This window comes from Plectropomus leopardus, chromosome 11, assembly GCF_026936395.1.
Source record: "Plectropomus leopardus strain MGB_pleo_1.0 chromosome 11, ASM2693639v1, whole genome shotgun sequence".
NCBI classification, from domain to species: domain Eukaryota; kingdom Metazoa; phylum Chordata; class Actinopteri; order Perciformes; family Serranidae; genus Plectropomus; species Plectropomus leopardus.
This window is the reverse complement of record NC_142186.1, coordinates 7,445,534-7,464,557: the sequence shown is the minus strand read 5'-3', so window position 1 is coordinate 7,464,557 and position 19,024 is coordinate 7,445,534. Positions and strand designations below refer to the sequence as shown.

At 39.5% G+C, this 19,024-nt stretch overlaps 1 protein-coding gene across 1 annotated transcript; it reads left to right on the top strand.

Annotated features, from left to right (window-relative positions):
• Positions 1–5,275: 5,275 nt before the first annotated feature.
• On the top strand, positions 5,276–18,916 carry dcaf13 (ddb1 and cul4 associated factor 13). Its single transcript, XM_042490039.2, has 11 exons — positions 5,276–5,483; positions 6,561–6,760; positions 6,856–6,963; positions 7,076–7,165; positions 7,287–7,442; positions 7,606–7,683; positions 8,116–8,198; positions 8,824–8,988; positions 10,405–10,540; positions 15,867–16,030; positions 16,566–18,916. Exons 1-11 carry the CDS (start codon positions 5,414–5,416, stop codon positions 16,651–16,653), a joined length of 1,338 nt encoding a protein of 445 aa, XP_042345973.1. The 5' UTR covers positions 5,276–5,413; the 3' UTR covers positions 16,654–18,916.
• Positions 18,917–19,024: the final 108 nt, after the last annotated feature.

Genomic DNA, 19,024 nt, shown 5'->3' with positions numbered 1-19,024 from the left:
AAGGATTCTTTTCAGTGTGCCCCATCAGCAAAAGTACCACAGCCTCAACGAACAAACCAGCGTGTTAATTTTTGAGGAAATACTCACCTAATCTGTCGACTTGACACGGGAGCAAGTGCGGTGAAGCTGTAGGCGATGCTGCAGGACACAACATATCCTGTTCGTGACGCCAAAACTTTCGTTGTTTATTAAATAGCAATGATGTGTAGATGATGAAGCAACCTCCGCTGATACCAACTTGGTTGCATAAGAATAAGTTTATTACAACGAAGTTCAGCATCCACCAGGCACCATGGTCTGCCTGTGAGAGGATTCAGGACCAATACAAATCTCTCTCCCTTACAGCTCATGCAAGTCTCTTATTTAGGTTCAGGCATCAATACATTCTTCAGTATAACAACTCTTCACCTGCTGTAATCAATCACAAGACCCCACAAATATATCCTTTTTTGGAGGGAGCCTCATTCCATGTTATTTTTCACTTTACAAAAAGGGTCAGAGCAGACTATACCTGCTGAGGAGACTCAGGTCCTTTGGAGTGCAGGGAGCACTCCTGAGGACCTTCTTTGACTCTGTAGTGGCATCAGCCATCTACTATGGAGTGGTCTGCTGGAGCAGCAGCATCACGACTGCTAAGAGGAAGAGACTTGACAAACTTATCAAGAAGGCCAGCTCTGTCCTGGGGTGCCCCTTAGACTCAGTGCAGGTGGTGGGAGAAAGGAGGATGATGGCTAAGCTGTCATCCATGCTGGAGAACGGCTCCCACCCCATGCATGACACCCTGACTGCACTGGAAAGCTCCTTCAGTGACAGACTGCTTCACCCCAAGTGTGTGAAGGAGCGTTACCGCAGGTCCTTCCTCCCTGCTGCAGTCAGACTGTACAACCAGCACTGCTCCCAGTAGACCACACACAACAATAACTGACTCCACTTGTACAGCTTAATACCACAAGTGCAATTTCACTTTCACCCATGCAACTGTGAACATTCTTTATTTAACTGTTGAGTTTCTCGGCGTTGTAAATACTGTATATATTGTTTGTTTATGTCGTCCTCTGTGCTTATTTCCTTCATCTTCATCCTGCACGTTTTTGTACTTATTTATTAATATAGTTTATTTTGCACAGTTATCTTGCTATTTTGCAATCCCTTTGCTGCTGCAATGTTGGAAATTTCCCTACTGTGGGACTAATAAAGGATTATCTTATCTTATCTTATCTTATCTTATTTTTAACCTGGCTCCAGTATTCTACACACTTGACTCCCAGGCTTGACCATCCCTATACCTCTGACCTCAAGGTCTCTTTGTGCCTGACCAAATAAGGACCATAAGAAATGGACCATTATACACCTCACTTTGCTATAGTGTCCATGATAACTCAAGTCACAAAAAGAAAAGTGTATTTTGATCAAGGCTAGTCAGTTTACTTACTTTGAGTTGGAGAATGCGGGCTGAGGAGCAGCTGAGTGAGTAGGAGGGAGAACATCCTCTGGAAGATTGCACAGCGCCTGACCATTCCTACATAGAGAGAGCCAAAAATACTTTAAACAATAGAGTTCGTTTTAGGATACAAACAGGAGCTCAATGGCTGTATACACTTGTGTGTGTTTGTTTGCATTTATGTGTGTGTTACTTACAATTGTCCAATAGGAGTTTGGTTCTGGCTCATGCCATTAGGGACCCTCACTGCTGACACATTGTTTAACTGGAGAGACAAACACAGAGAGCAGGTAACTGAATGAGCTGCAGTGACACTCAAAGAGGTAGTCATGCTAGCAGCTCTGTAAGGCTGTAAATAGGCAAATGATGTGTATATAAAAAACTATCTCAGGCTGGTTAAAATTCAATTTTATGTCTAACTCTGAACTGCTAAAAATTGTTGATTATTTTTAAGAAAAAAGCTTTTAGATTTCAGATTATTCCGTTTTGTTTTGGGCATTGAAACGTGTTTCCCATTCAGTCACATTGCTTAATGAAAATCTGTTCAATCTTGCTGGTTTACTGATCTGATTAACCCACAATTCAGTTGAATTATAAGGGTAACTTTAGTTTCAGCCTGGCAACTGCAACTCTGACAGTAAATATATTGATTATTTATCATAACAAATAAATGCATCTGAGCTAAACAGCTTGTTCTTCTAAATAATTCTGAAATGAGTATTTTTTCATTTGGACTTCTGAACTCGCACTGCAGGACAATATATGCGTTTGTTTAGTAATTGATATGTTTCTCCCACAGCGATGCTACTAAACTGTGTGTCTACAACAAAATATTAAAAAAATGGCTCAGAGTGTGTGTGACAAACGAGGCTCTTACTGTCTGTAGAGGAGCAGCAGGGAAACTGGTGGCTGATAGCATGTCATGTCACTCAACATAAATGCACTTAACAGCTTCACTACGCTGAACACTATTGAATTATTACTTCTGAATTATGACTAATTGGCAATTATCAAGCTCACTTATATGCAGAGCCTTACGCATAGCTGTTGTATAACTCGTTACATCAGCAACACATGGGATAACACAGTAGACTTAGATTTAAATGAAACCTTTTCTGTCCTTCTGTTGCTCTACAGCATCAACCATTAACAGTGGGGCTGCAACTAATGATCATTTCATTATTGATGTATCTGTTGAGTATTTTCTCAATTTATGGTATTAATTAACTGTATTTGAAAAGAAAGCTGGAACCACTGAATTGTGGGAGTATTGGCTGCAATAATGCAATTTAGCAATAATCAAAATACTTACTGATTAACTTTCTATCACTCAACAAATTGATTGATGGGATAATCAGTTTAGCACTAACTGATAAGTATCTTTTTGATGCAGGTATTTACCCATTCCTAACCTTTACCTAGTATCTTACCTGTCCCTGGCTATAAGCACATGCCTGGCTGTGCAGGTGACCTGGCTCCACAACATTTTGTGTTCCTGGGTAGATGACCATAGGAGGAGCCTGTCCGACGCTCGGTCCTGGAGCAGCCATGAACAGACTTGGCTGCTCAGAGCTGTGTGGAGCAGCTCCCAGGGGGATGTGCCCATCATATTCTCCGCTCAGATTTTCAACCGGTTGACAGTGGGTGACAACAGGAGAAGTAGGTGGGGATGGATATGGAAGTGGAGATGAAGGTGGAGATGGAGATGGAGCTGTGAGATTGTATTCATTTATCAAATCAAGCAGGCTCCGTCCTGGATCAGCCACTGAAGGACTTTGCAGCTCACAGCTGTGTGGAGCAGCTCCCAGGAGGATGCACCCATTGTATCGTCCGCTCAGATTATCATCTGGCTGAGGGTAGGTGATGACAGGAGAAGGAGGAGGAGATGGAGATGCAGGGTTGTGTTGGTTCAGCAAATCAACAACAACTTCCTGGAGAGTGAAAAGTATGTCTCTGTACTCCATCCTCTCCACAACATGAAATACGTCTTCATTCAGATCCATGTTGTTGGCACACAGGTTTTGTGCACTGTCCTCTGAACTTGCTCAGAAGAGCAGCACTTGTCCGACGCTTCCTGTAATACACAATGATACAACGCTTTAGCTTTTAGACACTTTTACAGGGAGTAAAATCAGTGACAAAAGCACAAGGGGCAAAGTAGATTCTTAGTTAAAAGTTAAAATGTTAAGTTAAGACAAGAAGAAGCAGCATTTTTGTATATTATATTTGCATATTATTTTTGTATACTACTAATATATTACTAAGAGAAGCATCAAATCACATTGCAGCTTAAGGGAAAGCTCCTGTTATAAAAGTACACATACAATTATTTTTTTTTCTACATTTTTGCTACTTCTACTTCACCACATGTCAGAGAAAAATACTACACATTTAACTTAACTATGTATGTCTGACAGCTAGAATTTCTACTGACTTTGCAATTTTACGCAGCTGATTCAACACATATGTTTGGAAATGATGCATTTTTAAAGCATTGGTGTTGCTTGCTGCAATAAAGCATCAACCAACATCCCAATAAAATGAGCTTCTTCACTTTTTTCAACAATTCTTTGAGTTGAGGAATACTGTTATAGACAGCTAACAGACCGGAAGAAATTAATAATATTTTAATAATGTTAGCTTCCTTTTTGGAGAGCTAAATGCATCTCAATCTTGACAACATGTGGCTTAACTTGTCACCTTTGCACATGGTGACAGAGCTAGCTATTCGAGTAAGGCTAGCTACCTACCTTACTCCTCGGTCGTTTCCGTTAGCTAACAATATTTGTCTTTGTGCAGAGTGGATATCTGAAGTTTTCTTTGCAAAAAAAGGATGTTCATGCAGTGAAGAAGAGTAGTTAAACTGGCTAAAAACTTTCTGTGATGTGTGAGTCGAGAACGTGTTGACATTCCTATGGAGCATAAGTTAGAATATGCCATATGACATTGAATCGTGGCGTCATCAAATTTCCACGCGCGCACATCAGATCCATGGCGCACACACACACACACACACACACATTCTTTTATATAGAGTTAAAAAGCACACTTCCAATGAAGAATATTTTCTGTTACTCCATACTGAAATTAACATTAAATACTCACATGGAATAATAACCCATAACTACCCAGTTATTGTTTAACAGTATTAAATATAGCCAAGATAAATAAATAAATGAGATGTTGAGATAACAAAATCGCATAAGCCATTAAAAGAAGAATTTTAAAAAAGAACTTAGGCCTATCAATGGGCTTTTTTGTTGTTGTTGTTGTTGTTGTTGTTGTTGTTATTATTATTATTGTTATTATTATTATTATTATTATTATTACATTTCTATTCCTCTGTCAAGTAGAGACATTTTATTTTAGTCCATTTCACAACGGGGGTTTTTGAGTGACATTTATGTATATTATTTAGTTATTATGCTGATTTTATGGACTGGAATTCAATGTCCCTTCAAGATAACTGAAGCTGGATGGTTTTAAAAAAGAATAAATATTTATTTATTTGGAGCACAGCTAAGAGATGATGCCAGGAGATTTGAACAAAAGCAGAAATCTTAAAACAGCTCATGAGAAGTTGCTCAAGGTTCAGTTTTTTTAATAATTAGAATTGTTTGGTGTTTGATTCATTTGTTTTGATAGAAGGGTAACTTATAAAGCCAAACAATATATTTTCATGAGAAAGGGAAAATTCAAAATCAATATACTGGGAAAAAGCAAACACTGACAGTACAGTTGAAGAACAAATCATTGTATTTCCGGTCTTTCTCTGCTAAATTTTTCATCTTGATAGCTGTTTCTTTAAATCCGTCAGTGACGCAACCAGGAGGACTGGGCATCCCACAATGCAACGCAGTCATACGATTTACTTCTTCATCAACACATGGCCGGTGCTTGCTAATATTTTTCTTGTTTAACTTAAACCTAACGCCAATTTTAAGTGCGGTTCCATTTTCAGTCTTATACCAAATGAAAGTTAAAGTTCTCTCGAGGAACCCGGATAATTATGTCCGGGAGACCAAACTAGATATTCAGCGGGGTAAGTGAAAAACGTTGAAACCCGGATAGGCTAAAGTGGATTTGCTAGCAGCGTTGCTAGTTTTTTTTCAGTCAACATCAGCCACACGTTATTTATATAAGGCCAGCCAAACTATGTTAGTTACAAGGCAGAACATTGGAGCTAAATAAGACATTTTCATTACATTTGGAGAAATTATCCTTTTTAAAAACGACGATATAAAAAAACTAATGGGTGGCATTTCAAATACGTGCCCGTAACAGCTAACAGCCACAACATTAAGATGTATTTAATGTCAGTGGATGGAAATTGTGAATTAGCCTAAAGCCTGTGTGTAGGTCCATCGTATGAAACATAAAACAAATAAAAAGTAAATGGAATGTGTGAATGAATTGCCACAGAGCAACATGGCCATGATAACATTTAAGTTTTATCCAGTGATAATTATTCATCTGGATTTTTTTAACTGAAGTTACTTCTGTAAAATGGGATACACATAATGCTGTGCTGATGCAGTGAACTGTGTTTTTACTCCACGTGGCTCTATTGTAATTTGGTGCTGCCACTGCTGTGAATTGTTTACATGTTTTAAAAATGAATATCATCATATGAGAGCAAAATGTCGTTGTAGCTCAATAGAGAGTAACTTAACTCCCCACTTTTGGTTTGAGTGCCTCCTCCCTGGTATGTGAAAAAAGTCACAAAAATGGGCAGGGCTGGGAGGGTGCTAAGACAAGCCCATTCATCCAATTGTGATGCCTCTGGATCTACAGCACCCTTCTGCCACCCCCCACACAAAAAGTAGTGGGTTGGCGAGAGGGCAGTGACAGTGGGCTTGGCAGGCTCCTGCTACCAGGATCAGCCAATAACCAGTCACCAGGTTACCATCTGCAATAACCCGGTCTCAACCTTTGGAGGGAGACACTATGCATAATTATACAAAATATGTAAAATTTTAATACTTTCACTCAAATGTCAAGAGGTGGACCTGAATCAAACAACAACACTCCTAAATACTTATATATATTGTTTGTCAATTGAAAAAAGTGGTTTGGGAGTTAAGTGACTCTTTAAGTAGTGACCCCTCTCCTCTGTCAGTCCCTAGAAACTATGATCCTGCACTCCATCCATTCGAGGTATGTAGAGAATACACCCGGGCTCTGAATGCCACCAAGCTTGAGAGGGTGTTTGCCAAACCTTTCCTGAGCTCCCTTGATGGACACAGAGATGGGGTGAACTGCTTGGCCAAGCACACCAAGAGCCTCTCCACCCTGCTCTCTGGCTCCTGCGATGGAGAGGCAAGTCCAAATACATCACCTCAGCTAGTGACACTGTACAACAATGCTATAAGTGTAATGCATTCATTCTCAACATTGGTTTATTTTATCATTAGGTGAAAGTGTGGAATCTGACCAAACACGAATGTGTCCGCACGCTTCAAGCACATGAAGGTTTTGTCCGTGGAATGGTTGTCCGCCATTGTGGAACATCCTTCTTTACGGTGACTGCTGCCCTTCAACATCTGTGAAAAATTTTCAGAATTATTTATATTTTTTACGAGTTGATCTCTAATACAGCCTCTGTATTATATCTTGACATGCTGACTGTAACAGGTTGGTGACGACAAAACAATCAAGCAATGGAAAATGGAGGCGCCAGGTTACGGGGAGGAAGAGGAGCCACTCAACACTATTTTGGGAAAGGTATGATCAGTGTGGATTAGCTGTAGGATTATTATCATAGGGAAAAAAAATCTGCTGTTGAGGTGATCGTGACATCAAAGAGTCAGTGAAATATCATGTTTTGATTTTTATTTTTTAACAGACAGTCTTCACTGGATTAGATCATCACCAGAAGGAGGCTGTGTTTGCAACATGTGGCCAGCAGGTGGACATCTGGGACGAGCAGAGAAGCAGCCCAATCCGCTCCTTCACTTGGGGTGTAGACAGCTTCAGTGCTGTTCGCTTCAACCCTGTGGAGGTAAGACACAATGTAGCCACAGTTCTCAGGTGGACCTCATTCTGTCAGAGAGTGAGGAGCATTTACCAGTTTGTCCATGTCCAAACTCCCCTCAAACTAGTTATTGTCAGACTCATTTCAGTCTGCCCCTCATTAAAGTGAATTGTTTATTTTCTTTCCACAGACTGAACTTCTTGCAAGCTGTGCCTCTGACAGAAGTATAGTACTGTATGACATGAGAGAATCAGCACCACTTAAAAAGGTAGCGTCTATCATTCATTTGGTGCTAGTGTTATCAAAAGTATTGATATATTGCTACATAAAGGTTCTGAATATTCAAAACTGTTTCAGTACTCATTTTTGTAGTATTATTTCAGCAGTTCCAGCTGCACTTTCCTTTTTTCTCATACTAGTAATGCTTTCTAGTCAGCAGTTCTCTGCTACTAACCAAGAAAAGAAAAATGTTGTTGTTGCATTATAGCCATTTGTTATTTTTCTTTTAATAATAAAAAATGTAATTTCATGTCAATTGTGGGTGTGGAATATTGCTTTTCTTCAAGGTATTGTATTAAAGTAAGAAATTCCAGTGTTGTAACAACACTTGTTTGTATGGGAATTTATCTTTCCCTCTCCCCATTTCTTTCTCCACAGTGACACATTATTTATATCTATACATTTTCATTGTCATTTCCAGGTTATTATGACAATGAGGAGCAACACATTATGCTGGAACCCTATGGAGGCCTATTACTTCACATGTTCAAATGAAGACTACAAGTAAGTAGAGGATGTTAAAGGTTGTTACAAAGTGATTCACGTGATTATTCTGTCAATGATGGCACTAAATGAGATCTTTTGTTTACATTCTCAAGAGTAAGTACTTAAGGGATCTTACATGAACATGGTTTATTGATTGATTGATTTTCTTTATTTTTTTGTCATGCACATAAAATGCAAATCCTTGTGGGTTTCCATGATTCCAAAAGTTTCCAGTGGTAAAACATTTGGTTTCATGAAAGAAATTGCAGGTTATTTTACAGTTTGGTCTTCAACAAAATATTCTGGCTTATCTCCTGAGCTGAGCAAATATATTCTGCTACAAAATAGGTTCCTTTCCTGAAGCACAGCTCAAATTTTTCATAGTCACCCAGCCAAAAGAAATCAGTATAAATGGATGTCATTTTACTAAAAAAAAAATGTCATCAACTTTCTCATGTCCTCATAGACAGGACAGTAAAACAAAAAAAACCCCTGTAATTCTGAATATTCTCAGCAAATGTGAAGCTCTGTGCCACTGATGGATTTTTAAAGCAGATTATTGCATGGTACTGTATTTGTTTTACAGTTTTGTGTTCCACTAAAACTTATGAGTAGGGCTAATTTTGTGTCCTTGGCTCATCAGCCTCTACACATATGACATGAGGTACCTGGACCGGCCAGTCACAGTACACATGGACCATGTCTCTGCAGTGCTGGATGTTGACTATTCACCAACTGGGAAGGAGTTTGTCTCTGCCAGTTTTGACAAAACCATCCGCATCTTCCCCAAAGATGGTGGCCATAGCAGGTTAGTGTGACCGTTAACACCAGTTTAAAAAGACACCATTGTCATTTTATTGTATGTTTACGGAAATGTTTTAATTGTCTATAACTAGGTAACACTTCTGTTCCTCTGAATAAGCTACACCAGAGTAAACAGACTAAGTATTCCGTGTGTGTGTGTGTGTGTGTGTGTGTGTTATACAGCTGTAAATATCCACAGTTGTGTTCCATTTAGAGGAGCACGTGGCCCAACAGGATCACCACATGAGCAAGTTGTAATGCTACATAAACAGATGAGTTTGTTTAAGTTTGTTTGAAGAGCAAAGCAAAGGTTCTACTAATAACTTAAGTGATGGTCTCAATCAATCATGTATCCCATTCATATTTGCCAGTCCCAAGTCCCTGCTCTTTTGCATCTGGCTCACTGAAAAGGTTCACTAGGACACTTAATGAAGCTGAGCCATCGTTATTTTTTGTTAGTTGCACCTGTGCTTTTCATGCTATGATGAGTCAAAACATCTTTTCAACGTCTTTAATGACTCTTTTCCTATGAGAGCAAAAGAGGAAGTAGTGTGATATAGAACTACAAAACAGATGGATGGAAACTTTTCTGTTTCCTACTGACAGTCAACATTGGTTTCTTTTAACTATGACTGTCAACATTTCCCAACCTTAGCTACCTGTTTATTTTTAACCTTGACCCTAATAACCCTGAAAAAGCAGGGATTTCAACTGTTGTCACGTTATTAAAATTTTGCAACAGTGATTTGTGCTGTTTAAAAAAACAACTTAATACTGATGCAGTCCTGTTGATGGGGTGTCTGACCTGAAAACACATATATGGGTCAGTTTTAGAATGATACATTGTTGAAGCGCCGCATGCCTCGTCTGTCGCGTTGTGCTCAGTGCATCCATTACAACCAGCTGAAGCTGCTGCACTGCTCACGGAGGCCGCGCTTACCCGTTTAGGCAACATTCATTTTATACGTCTGGTATAGTTTTTTCTTCTCTGTGTGCAGCTCCACGATCCTCCATCAGGTAAAAACTACATAGAACTGTGAGAGAAAAAAGCACAATCTGTTTAGAACTTCCAAAAATGAAAACCTCATTGTACAAGAGGAAATGCAAAGCAGTGGAACAACCTTGTGTGTGCCTGTACATTCTACATTACAATAAATTGATTAAATCAATGCATCCTGTCATTAAAACAATACAGTTCATAAATCCAGTAACAGTTGATAAAGCCTATATGCTTACAAATCTTCCGTAACCAATTGTATTATCACTCAAAACTCAATCTGCACAGTGATGCTCGCAGAAACCAAACATGGAGAAGACGTCTCCATGTGTTGGCCGCAACGCTTGATTCTGTATGAGTACATGTTTTGGTTGTTTCTCTTCCCTATTTATTTGATCTTTCTTTTTCTTTTTTATAATTCAGGGAAGTCTATCACACTAAGCGTATGCAGCATGTCATCTGCATAAAATGGTCGGCAGACAGCAAATACATCCTAAGTGGTTCTGATGAAATGAACATCCGACTGTGGAAAGCCAACGCAGCTGAGAAACTAGGAGTGGTGAGTCCTGCCTTTGCTTACTCTCTCTACCTTTACTGCTCTCGCTTATATTCTCAACATCAATTCATTTTATATTTAAAGCAATTTGCTGCTTATTGGCTACTTCTTTGTGAGCAGTAAGCTGAGGTCCGTGTACCAATCAACAGCTGTATTTTCCTCAGCTGTCAGACACACTGCATACTGTATCTGCCTCTGGTGTATTGCCTGATCTTGTTTTATGAGTTAGCTGCATTCTTCGACACAGCCGTGGCCCCGGGCCCACCTCAGCAGGCTAAGAGTGGGTGACTATGCCAGGAGCAAAGGCACTGCTGTTGCCAAAAGCCCTGATGGATGCTGACTTAGGGTAGAATCACTCTCAATAAGTACAATGTACCAATTGGCACAGTCGCTTGTGTGGCAGGGGGAAGTCCAAAAAAACTCAAAAGCTTGTGCAGTTCTGGGACAAATTACCAACAAAAGATTCAGCTAAAAGACTTTTTCCAGACTGATCTCTATTGACTTTTAATCTCTTGTTTAGTGAATATCACATGTATCGTTTTCAGATAATATAGGCTGTGTTAGCAGAAATTGTGGCCTTAATGTTAATGTTCAACTGTCAAATAAAGCTCCTGTAAAATGCTGGGAAGTGTTCCAGTGCCCCAAATCCCAGTTATGGCTGAATAATAAAGATCAGTGCCATCTCATGTGCCATCTCCAACAGCCATCTTTCATTCCTAATCGGATTCACTTTTGCTTATTCTCTTAATGCAGCTTCCGAGTGGAAAATTGGCCCGCTTTTGGCACTTGTTTTACTGTCACTGTGTAAGAGAAGATTTATTCGCAAGCTTTGCACTTAAAGAGATCAGACAAGGGCTGCTCCTATCAGCAGTTTAAATCGGCCAATCACTTAAAGCGGGCCACTCTGAACATAATGAAGCATTAACAATCAAGTTGTACTGAAGGGGTCTTTAATTATCACGAAATGCTGAATTGAGGATTTGTCTGTCAGGATCAGGACTTCTCTATCAGCTGCTGCACATCACTGATTTTTTTTCTTTTCTCCTCATAACTTTGCACTCGGTAACCTTTGACTCCAGTGTGAATTACACCTAAAACAAGTTGAATCAATTAGTTTCTATTTGTTTTCAATCAGGTAAAATGTATTTGCTCAGCTGAAGAAATCTAAATTCATCACTATCTATTTATCTAAGGTTCGAAAGCCAACTGAATCGATTTAAAAAGTCAGGATTGATTGACATTGATGTGATGTGTTACCGTTTGACCTGTCTGCTCCATTGATGACTTAAAGAGGTGCCACTCTTGAACTTTATTGAGGTATTAACGGTCTGATAAAAGAGATCATTTAGCATAATTAAAGGATAGTTCTGGATCAGAGAGGGTAATAATCTGTCTACACAAGCCACGTAGTCAAAGCAGTGCAGTTGTTTCAATCCTCCGTCAGTGCTCAGCCGCAGTACTGCGGTGTGTTCAGCCACGTGTCAGAACCCAATATCCCGTCAGTGTAGTTACATGTGTAAAACATAGGAAACAGACCTGAAGCCTAAAAAGACACTTTCGTGTGAGTGAAACTCGAGCCATTACACAGCCGATGTAGACAGCTGTATTGATTCAAGATAGGAGTGTATCTTTTTCCCGGTCGTGTGTAAGCCAGGCAAATGGAATGCAGCCGGAACGGAACGTCTCCTGTGTGGATGGGGTCCAAGAAAAGAAAAGTCAGGGCATCTTAAATGGTAGCTTTAATATTTTTCAACCTGGGCCCCCTTTTTCCCAGGTTTTTGTGTCCAAGTGACTAATGGGATCAACAGTTTTTAAAATTGGTTCAGTATTGAGTGAGAGGGCTGCAGCCGACCGGCAGCCACAAAACAGGCTGCAGTGCAACCACTCGGGGCAATTATCCACCGTCAATTTACATCCACTACAAGTACTTGTTTTGCCACTCACAGGCTCAGATTGTTGTTTTAAATGTTTGGCAACATTTTGGAAAGGATCCTACAGAGGTAGACCTTTTGTTAAACATTAAGATCATTTGGGCTTTTTGCCTTTATTAGATAGAAAGAGAGAGAGAGAGAGAGAGAGAGATGATGACATGCAGCAAAAGGCCGAGTTTGGAATTGAACCTGCGGCCGCTGCAGCGAGAAAGAAGGCTCTGTACATCGGGCGTTGGCTCTACAAACTGAGCTTCTGGGTGCCCCATAAGAACCTTTTTGTTAAGCTAGAAACTACCTGAAATCGCTATTACTGAAGACGGGAGACTCCGGTTTCACCCATGTTGTGTTCATGGACCCGCAAAAATTTCTTATTCCTCAGTTTTTAGAGGGGAACACAGAATGGTTAAAAAAAAAAGGTACACATGCACATAAGGTGAAAAAGTTAAATCCCACATCACTGCCTGCAGCCTGTCAAATCTGCTTTATCAGCAGTTAAGTGGCCTGGTCATTTCTGCTGTTTTTGGATGCAGTTTATTCATTTTTTATTTTTCATCCACACCTGAACTGCTTTTAGAACATGTTGGTTGTTGTTTTTGGTATTTTTTAACAGGAGTAGGAGTTTTTGACACCGCTGCAGTGGACTGTGCACATCTTAGGTTTTCTCTGTCTAGCAGAGTATCAGTTGGATTACAGTTACTTATTACACCTTGCTATAGCCGAGTCAACCTTTGTATTGAAAAGATGACAAAGTATTTCAGCTGTTCCGTCTCAGCAATACCATTTCAGCAGTTTTCACACAGTCTCTCCTTTCAGCCGCTGTCTGATAGCTGTCTCTTTGTTACACTCATTCTTCAGCAGCTTTTTGTCACCATGGTGCATTGTACGAGTTACAAGAGCACCTCCAGAAGTAATGCCTTTGCTGTATTTTCAAACCCATTGAGTCCCATGTTTCTGTGATGGTCTGCTAAAGAAGTAAAGATCACATTAGCCTCTCTATCTTAGCAAAGTCCATGTGAAGCATCATCCTCTGCTGTCTCATGTCCATGAACTTGAGATCATACAAATGGTGTTCAGCAAGCTGACCATGTGTGTATCCAGGGGGAACAAGTTTAGTCCAACAGGATCAGCATCTAACAGCTCTTCTCCAACAAATTAAATCTGAGACAAATCATTGCTTTTAATTAGAATAAAAGCCTTGGAGGAGGGCAGCCTGAGCCAAGAGGAGTCCGAGTAGCCGGCGGTTTTTACGAGACAGACGGAGAGGGAGGGATGTTGTTGAGCTGGTGTCTTCACTTTTTAACAGACATTGATTCCGTTTTGAATGAGCACGTTGTCAAGCTGAAGTTACTGCTTACTGTACTGGCCAACATTTTATGATGTAAGACAGCATATCCTAAGTGTCAGTAATTAACAAAACACCTGAGCTGAATGCAAATGACAGCCTGCGGTCAGCATCAAACACAAAACTCCTGATCATCTACTGGAAATGCTCATCGTCACCTCAGATAAAACTTCTCTCGCCAAGGGAACCCAAGATTTGATAGATGACATAATTCACGTTCTCGCTATAGGTCTAAATACAACATCACAAGTGAAATGCCTGTAACAAGGCCTGTGACTCATCTCCAGGGGGAGTTTAAGAAATGCAGAGTTAGCAAGGGTCGTCCTCTGTATCCAGCTCTGATCTCCAGCAGAAAGAGACTGATCTCACCAAAAAAACAAGACTTATGTTAACTTAAATCATCATCCAAAATGAAAATCTCCCTACCTGCAGTGTTTAAGACGGGCAGATTAAACTTAATTTTTAACCTGAATTTGGTATTTTCAGACATTTTTTACAATTCAGCGGAACTTCTCCGGATTAGTTTTTATTTCATGTGCAGTTTGAGCAGTTTTATTGTTCAGCTTCCCTCATGACTGCTGCAAAAATCGATTGTAAGCTGTTTTTAGATTGTTTTGATATTATTGGGGTTGGATTTTGACATGTCGGGTAAAATAGTCTTGGCTGAGACTGCTCTGCTGTAAAACTGAACTTAACTGCAGAACAGACAGATAGACCAGACTGTCTGCATCTTCCAGCCATCTGCGGCTCTCTATATAAATATTTTTCTTCTTACTGTCCTTTTAAAATAGAATTGCACAAAGTAACACTGCTTTTCTGTCTTTTTATCAAAGCATGTGACTGATTTGGAGGAGTACCATTTGGCATGACATTAAGTACCAGCAGCCATGTTGTCTTTTAGTGATTGAAGTTCTCTAAACTCAACCAAGTAGATGACAAAATAATGTCATCTCAAGGTCTTTGTGGTGGCTGTTTTCCAATTTCCGATCACACCTTGTGAGTTTCATCAGCAGATGGAGTTGCCCAGTTGTCAAGGAAGAGGTCAAAATGAACTTTCAATTTTAGCTTTTAAGCCAACATTGATGAAAAGTAATTAAAGTGCTCAGGAAAAAATTACATTTCTACAATTCCATCATGTTGATGAAGGTCATGTCATATGATCAAAAGCTACAGAACAGCTACCAAATAACTTAGATCCGTGGTTGAAATGATTTTGTTGCCTGCTGTTTCCAGGGTCAGTGACTCAATTTTGTTTATTAGTTTACAGGATTTAAATTTTCACAGAGAACTGGGGCTGTTTGAACAAATTTTGGGAGTCAAATATATATCTAGATGTCATTAAATGAATCCTATTTGAATGCTAAAATTACTATATGATTTTCTTTTTTTTGAGTTTTTAATAAATGTGTTGGTAAAAGTTTGCTAATCCCTCCTTCTCGCCTTGGCCGAACTGTATGTGATGTAGAATGTTTTAGTCACTTCAAGTTTTCAAGCAATCTCAGGTTTAATGTGCTCACATTAACATCTGACGTTACAATATCAGGAATGGCAGAAAGTAATGCACCTTGGGAGATTACCAGTCCTCGCCATGTTAGAAGCGATGTGAGATTGAAAAATGAATTGACTGAAAAATTGGACATTTATATGAAAGTTAACAAGTCAACTTTATTCATTGTTTGCATAAGATTAGTTATTATTTGGCAAAAAAGCTATCGCCTGTTGGTAATTCTAAGTGTTTATTGGTAGTGTTGGATAGCCTCCTAGTAGACAGAATGTAAAACGACCACATGCTGATAATGGGATTTGCATTGAATAGCGGTAAGTCTGTGTATACATCGTATAGGTACATAGTCAATATTAAAATAGGCTAATTTTGAGCACTAAAAATGTGATTATGATGCGAATATTTTCAATAATAAAGAATGAAACTCAAATGGGATTGTACAGGAAGATTGGCACTTGTACTGTGAATTCCACTCTGGTCTTTCCCCTTCGGACTTCTCTCTGTATTTCTTCGCTTTTATCTGACCAACTCCTCATCCCTTGTGTCATGCAGCTGGCCCCAAGACAGAGGCAGGCCGCCAACTACAATCAGAAGCTGAAGGAGAAGTTCCAGCACCATCCGCAGATCAGACGCATCGCTCATCACCGACATCTACCCAAGAGCATCTACCACCAGACCAAGGAGCTGAGGATTATGAAAGAGGCTCGCAGAAGGAAGTATGTGTTCTTTATTTTTCCTTTTGGGATAGAAATTAAGCTTGCTAATTTATCTATAGGAACGGCATGACATCCCCTGCGTCAGTGTAGAGGTGATGGTGACTTGGGCTGCTGCCAGAGTAGTTCTGACCTATGCAGTCACACCAACCCTGATGGAAAATCTCACTGATAGGACTGCCCCCCCTATGACATGGTCCCATAGACCTTACATACTCATTTACAGCTCGTATGGTGGATTGATTGTCCCAGTTTGCCCTGCCGCCCCGTGATTCATTGCTCAGTCTGAGTCTCTTTTTTTTCCTAATTACTTGCGGTATTGTGACACGTCAGACATGTGTTTGGACTGTGAATGATTTACTATCCATGCTTTATGCATTATTTTCAGGGTGCATTAGTGTAGTCAGTGACGTAGGTGTTAGGTCAACAGTCCCCCTCCTGTCCTCTGTTTGCTCATCTCTCTCTCCATCCTTTCCTGAATATTCTAACCAGCAGATTGAGTTTTTCACGGCTCTTCCTCTTTCTTTTTGTTTTCCAGGGAGAGGAATGTCCGCAAACACAGCAAGCCAGGAACTGTTCCTGTGGTGTCTGAGAAGGAGAAGCATGTTGTGACTGTGGTCAAATAGGCAGGGCCCGAGGAGAGGACAGAAGACAGACGTCGCTGTCAAGAAATGAGGTGGAGCCCAAGATCACACCCACATGGGACACGCTCAGACTGTTCTCACTTAAGAGTGGGGGATAAAATTGAGTTTTTCTGTTATGGGAGGAACAATTGAGCAGTTTTACATTGTTTCAAGTTCACGGACACAGAGTGTAAATACATACAAACACTGAATGTTGTAGAGCGTTCTCTTTCTGCCAAGAAGGCAAAAATAGAATTGTTGTGTAAAGGGAACAACTGCACAAGAAGTGCAGTTGTTCCCTTTACACAACAATTCTATTTTTCCTGTATTTGAGTGACTAACCCCACATTTTGCTTTGAGTAAGTTTGCATTTTTCATCACTGGATCCACAACAATTTGAGAAATTAAAAGCAGATTTAATCGAACCAAATTTAAAGAATGCAGCATGACTCAGTACCTGCCTGGAAAAAAATGTTCCTTGTGGTTTCCTAGTTGTTGCTTTTTTTCATGAACTCTTTGACACCTGAGGAAGTTAGCTTGATTTCTTTCAAAAACGTGAGAGGAGGGCATTAAAAAACTTAAGAAGGAAAGACCCAAACATTTGCAAAAATAAATTAAAAATTGAAAAACAAAGAAATAGCCTGAAAGAATTGCTTACAAAATAATAATAAGAATTCTGTAAAATTAATTTAAACATATATAATTATGATAATTCTAAATACAGATTTTGGACATTTTTACATTGCTTTAAAAAAATAATTTTCAACTCTGTAAATTTGTTGCAGTTTGCTCATTGCATTTCTCTCATGTTTCTGAAAGAATTCGTACCAATTAGCTCAGAGTTCAAAGGGTTAAATATCTGTGAAGACACTTTAATGCAGCACAAGAAAAGTGATGTGGCTCCAGAGTTTTAAGGGTTAATGTATTTAAAGAGATGTGCTACAGTGGATTATTAAAATTCCAGAGATTTGCGAAAAGTTTGCTGTCATCGCCTCATCTTAGCTGTATCCATGATGTTTGACAGGAAGTCTTTCTTTTGTAGTTTCAATGTGATAAATCGTACAAATGGGGTTAATATTACACACATTTGGACTGCTTCTCCATGATCCTGCATCCCTGAGAGTGAGGTTCAAACCTTCCCTTACTTTCTACTGCACACCTGGGCAATCGCTCCATGAAGTGACTGTGGTATACAGAAGATCTAAAAATGGTCAGTGTTAGAAAAACCAACAAATCTTTATTTTAAAGCACACCTACACCTCAAGATCTAATTGAAAAGTGTTAAAAATCAGCGGAGGTTTTTCTCTACTTCTTTTTCCTAATATGGTGATGATTGTAAGTTGAAGTGCAGATGTTTTAACTCACTAGCAAAACTTGAGGGATTTTTGGCTTTTTCGCCTTTATTTGATAGGACAGCACAAGAGAGAAAGGGAGGAGAGAGAGAGGATGACATGCAGCAAAGAACCAGGGGTGGAATCGAACCACTGCAGCAAGGACATAGCCTTTGTACATGAGGCACCTGCTCTAACAGGTGAGCTACAGGGCACCACAAGTTTTGTCATGTTTACACTTAGTTTAAGAATATCATATTTTCTATGGGCTAGATAATATTTCTTGGAAAGCATACACTCAAAATCTGTATTTTTATGCAGCCCACACTCTTTAATGATGTGTATTTATAATAAACTTTCAGACTAGGCTTTTTCTGGGAAAACAGGTAATTTGTAATAAATTACAATCTGGATTGTTCAGAAATTAAATTTAAAACATAGTTGACTTTTGATGTTTGGCTTGTTGCAGCAGCAGCAGGTCATTGCAATGGTGCTAATTTACTTACAGTCTTAATGAGGTAAAAACTCTTATCTTCTTAGTGTTGTCCTTCAAATCCTATCAACGCTGCAGCCTGACAGAGAAAGAGCTGTCGATGTTAATGGTATGAGGATCAAGAGGATGGACTTAAAAGTCAGAGGTCAGAGCAGAAAAATGCAATATGAGGTTGGAGTCACCTCCTGTGCGTGCCAGCAGAAAGGGTTTGCAAGGAGGTTGAAATAAACAGTAATAGTTGAATGTAAGACTGAGGCATCTTGGTGTCTACAGCTGCTGAAAGTCAGTTTGATAAAGTGAAGTGCGATACCTGGAGTCTTTTGTTTAGTTTGAGTAATATCTGTTGTTTGAAAAAGATGTGCAACTACCAATCGTTTTCGTAGTCGATTGATATGTGAAAATAATAAAAATAAATGCAAACTGCTCTTGCTTGATTAACCGATGTGGTGTTAATAATATAGTATTTTTTGAAAGACAAGCTGCAAGCTGTTAAAAATCTGTCTGAGGACCACAATTGACTCCGGGCCAGACTTGCCTAAAATGTCAGGAA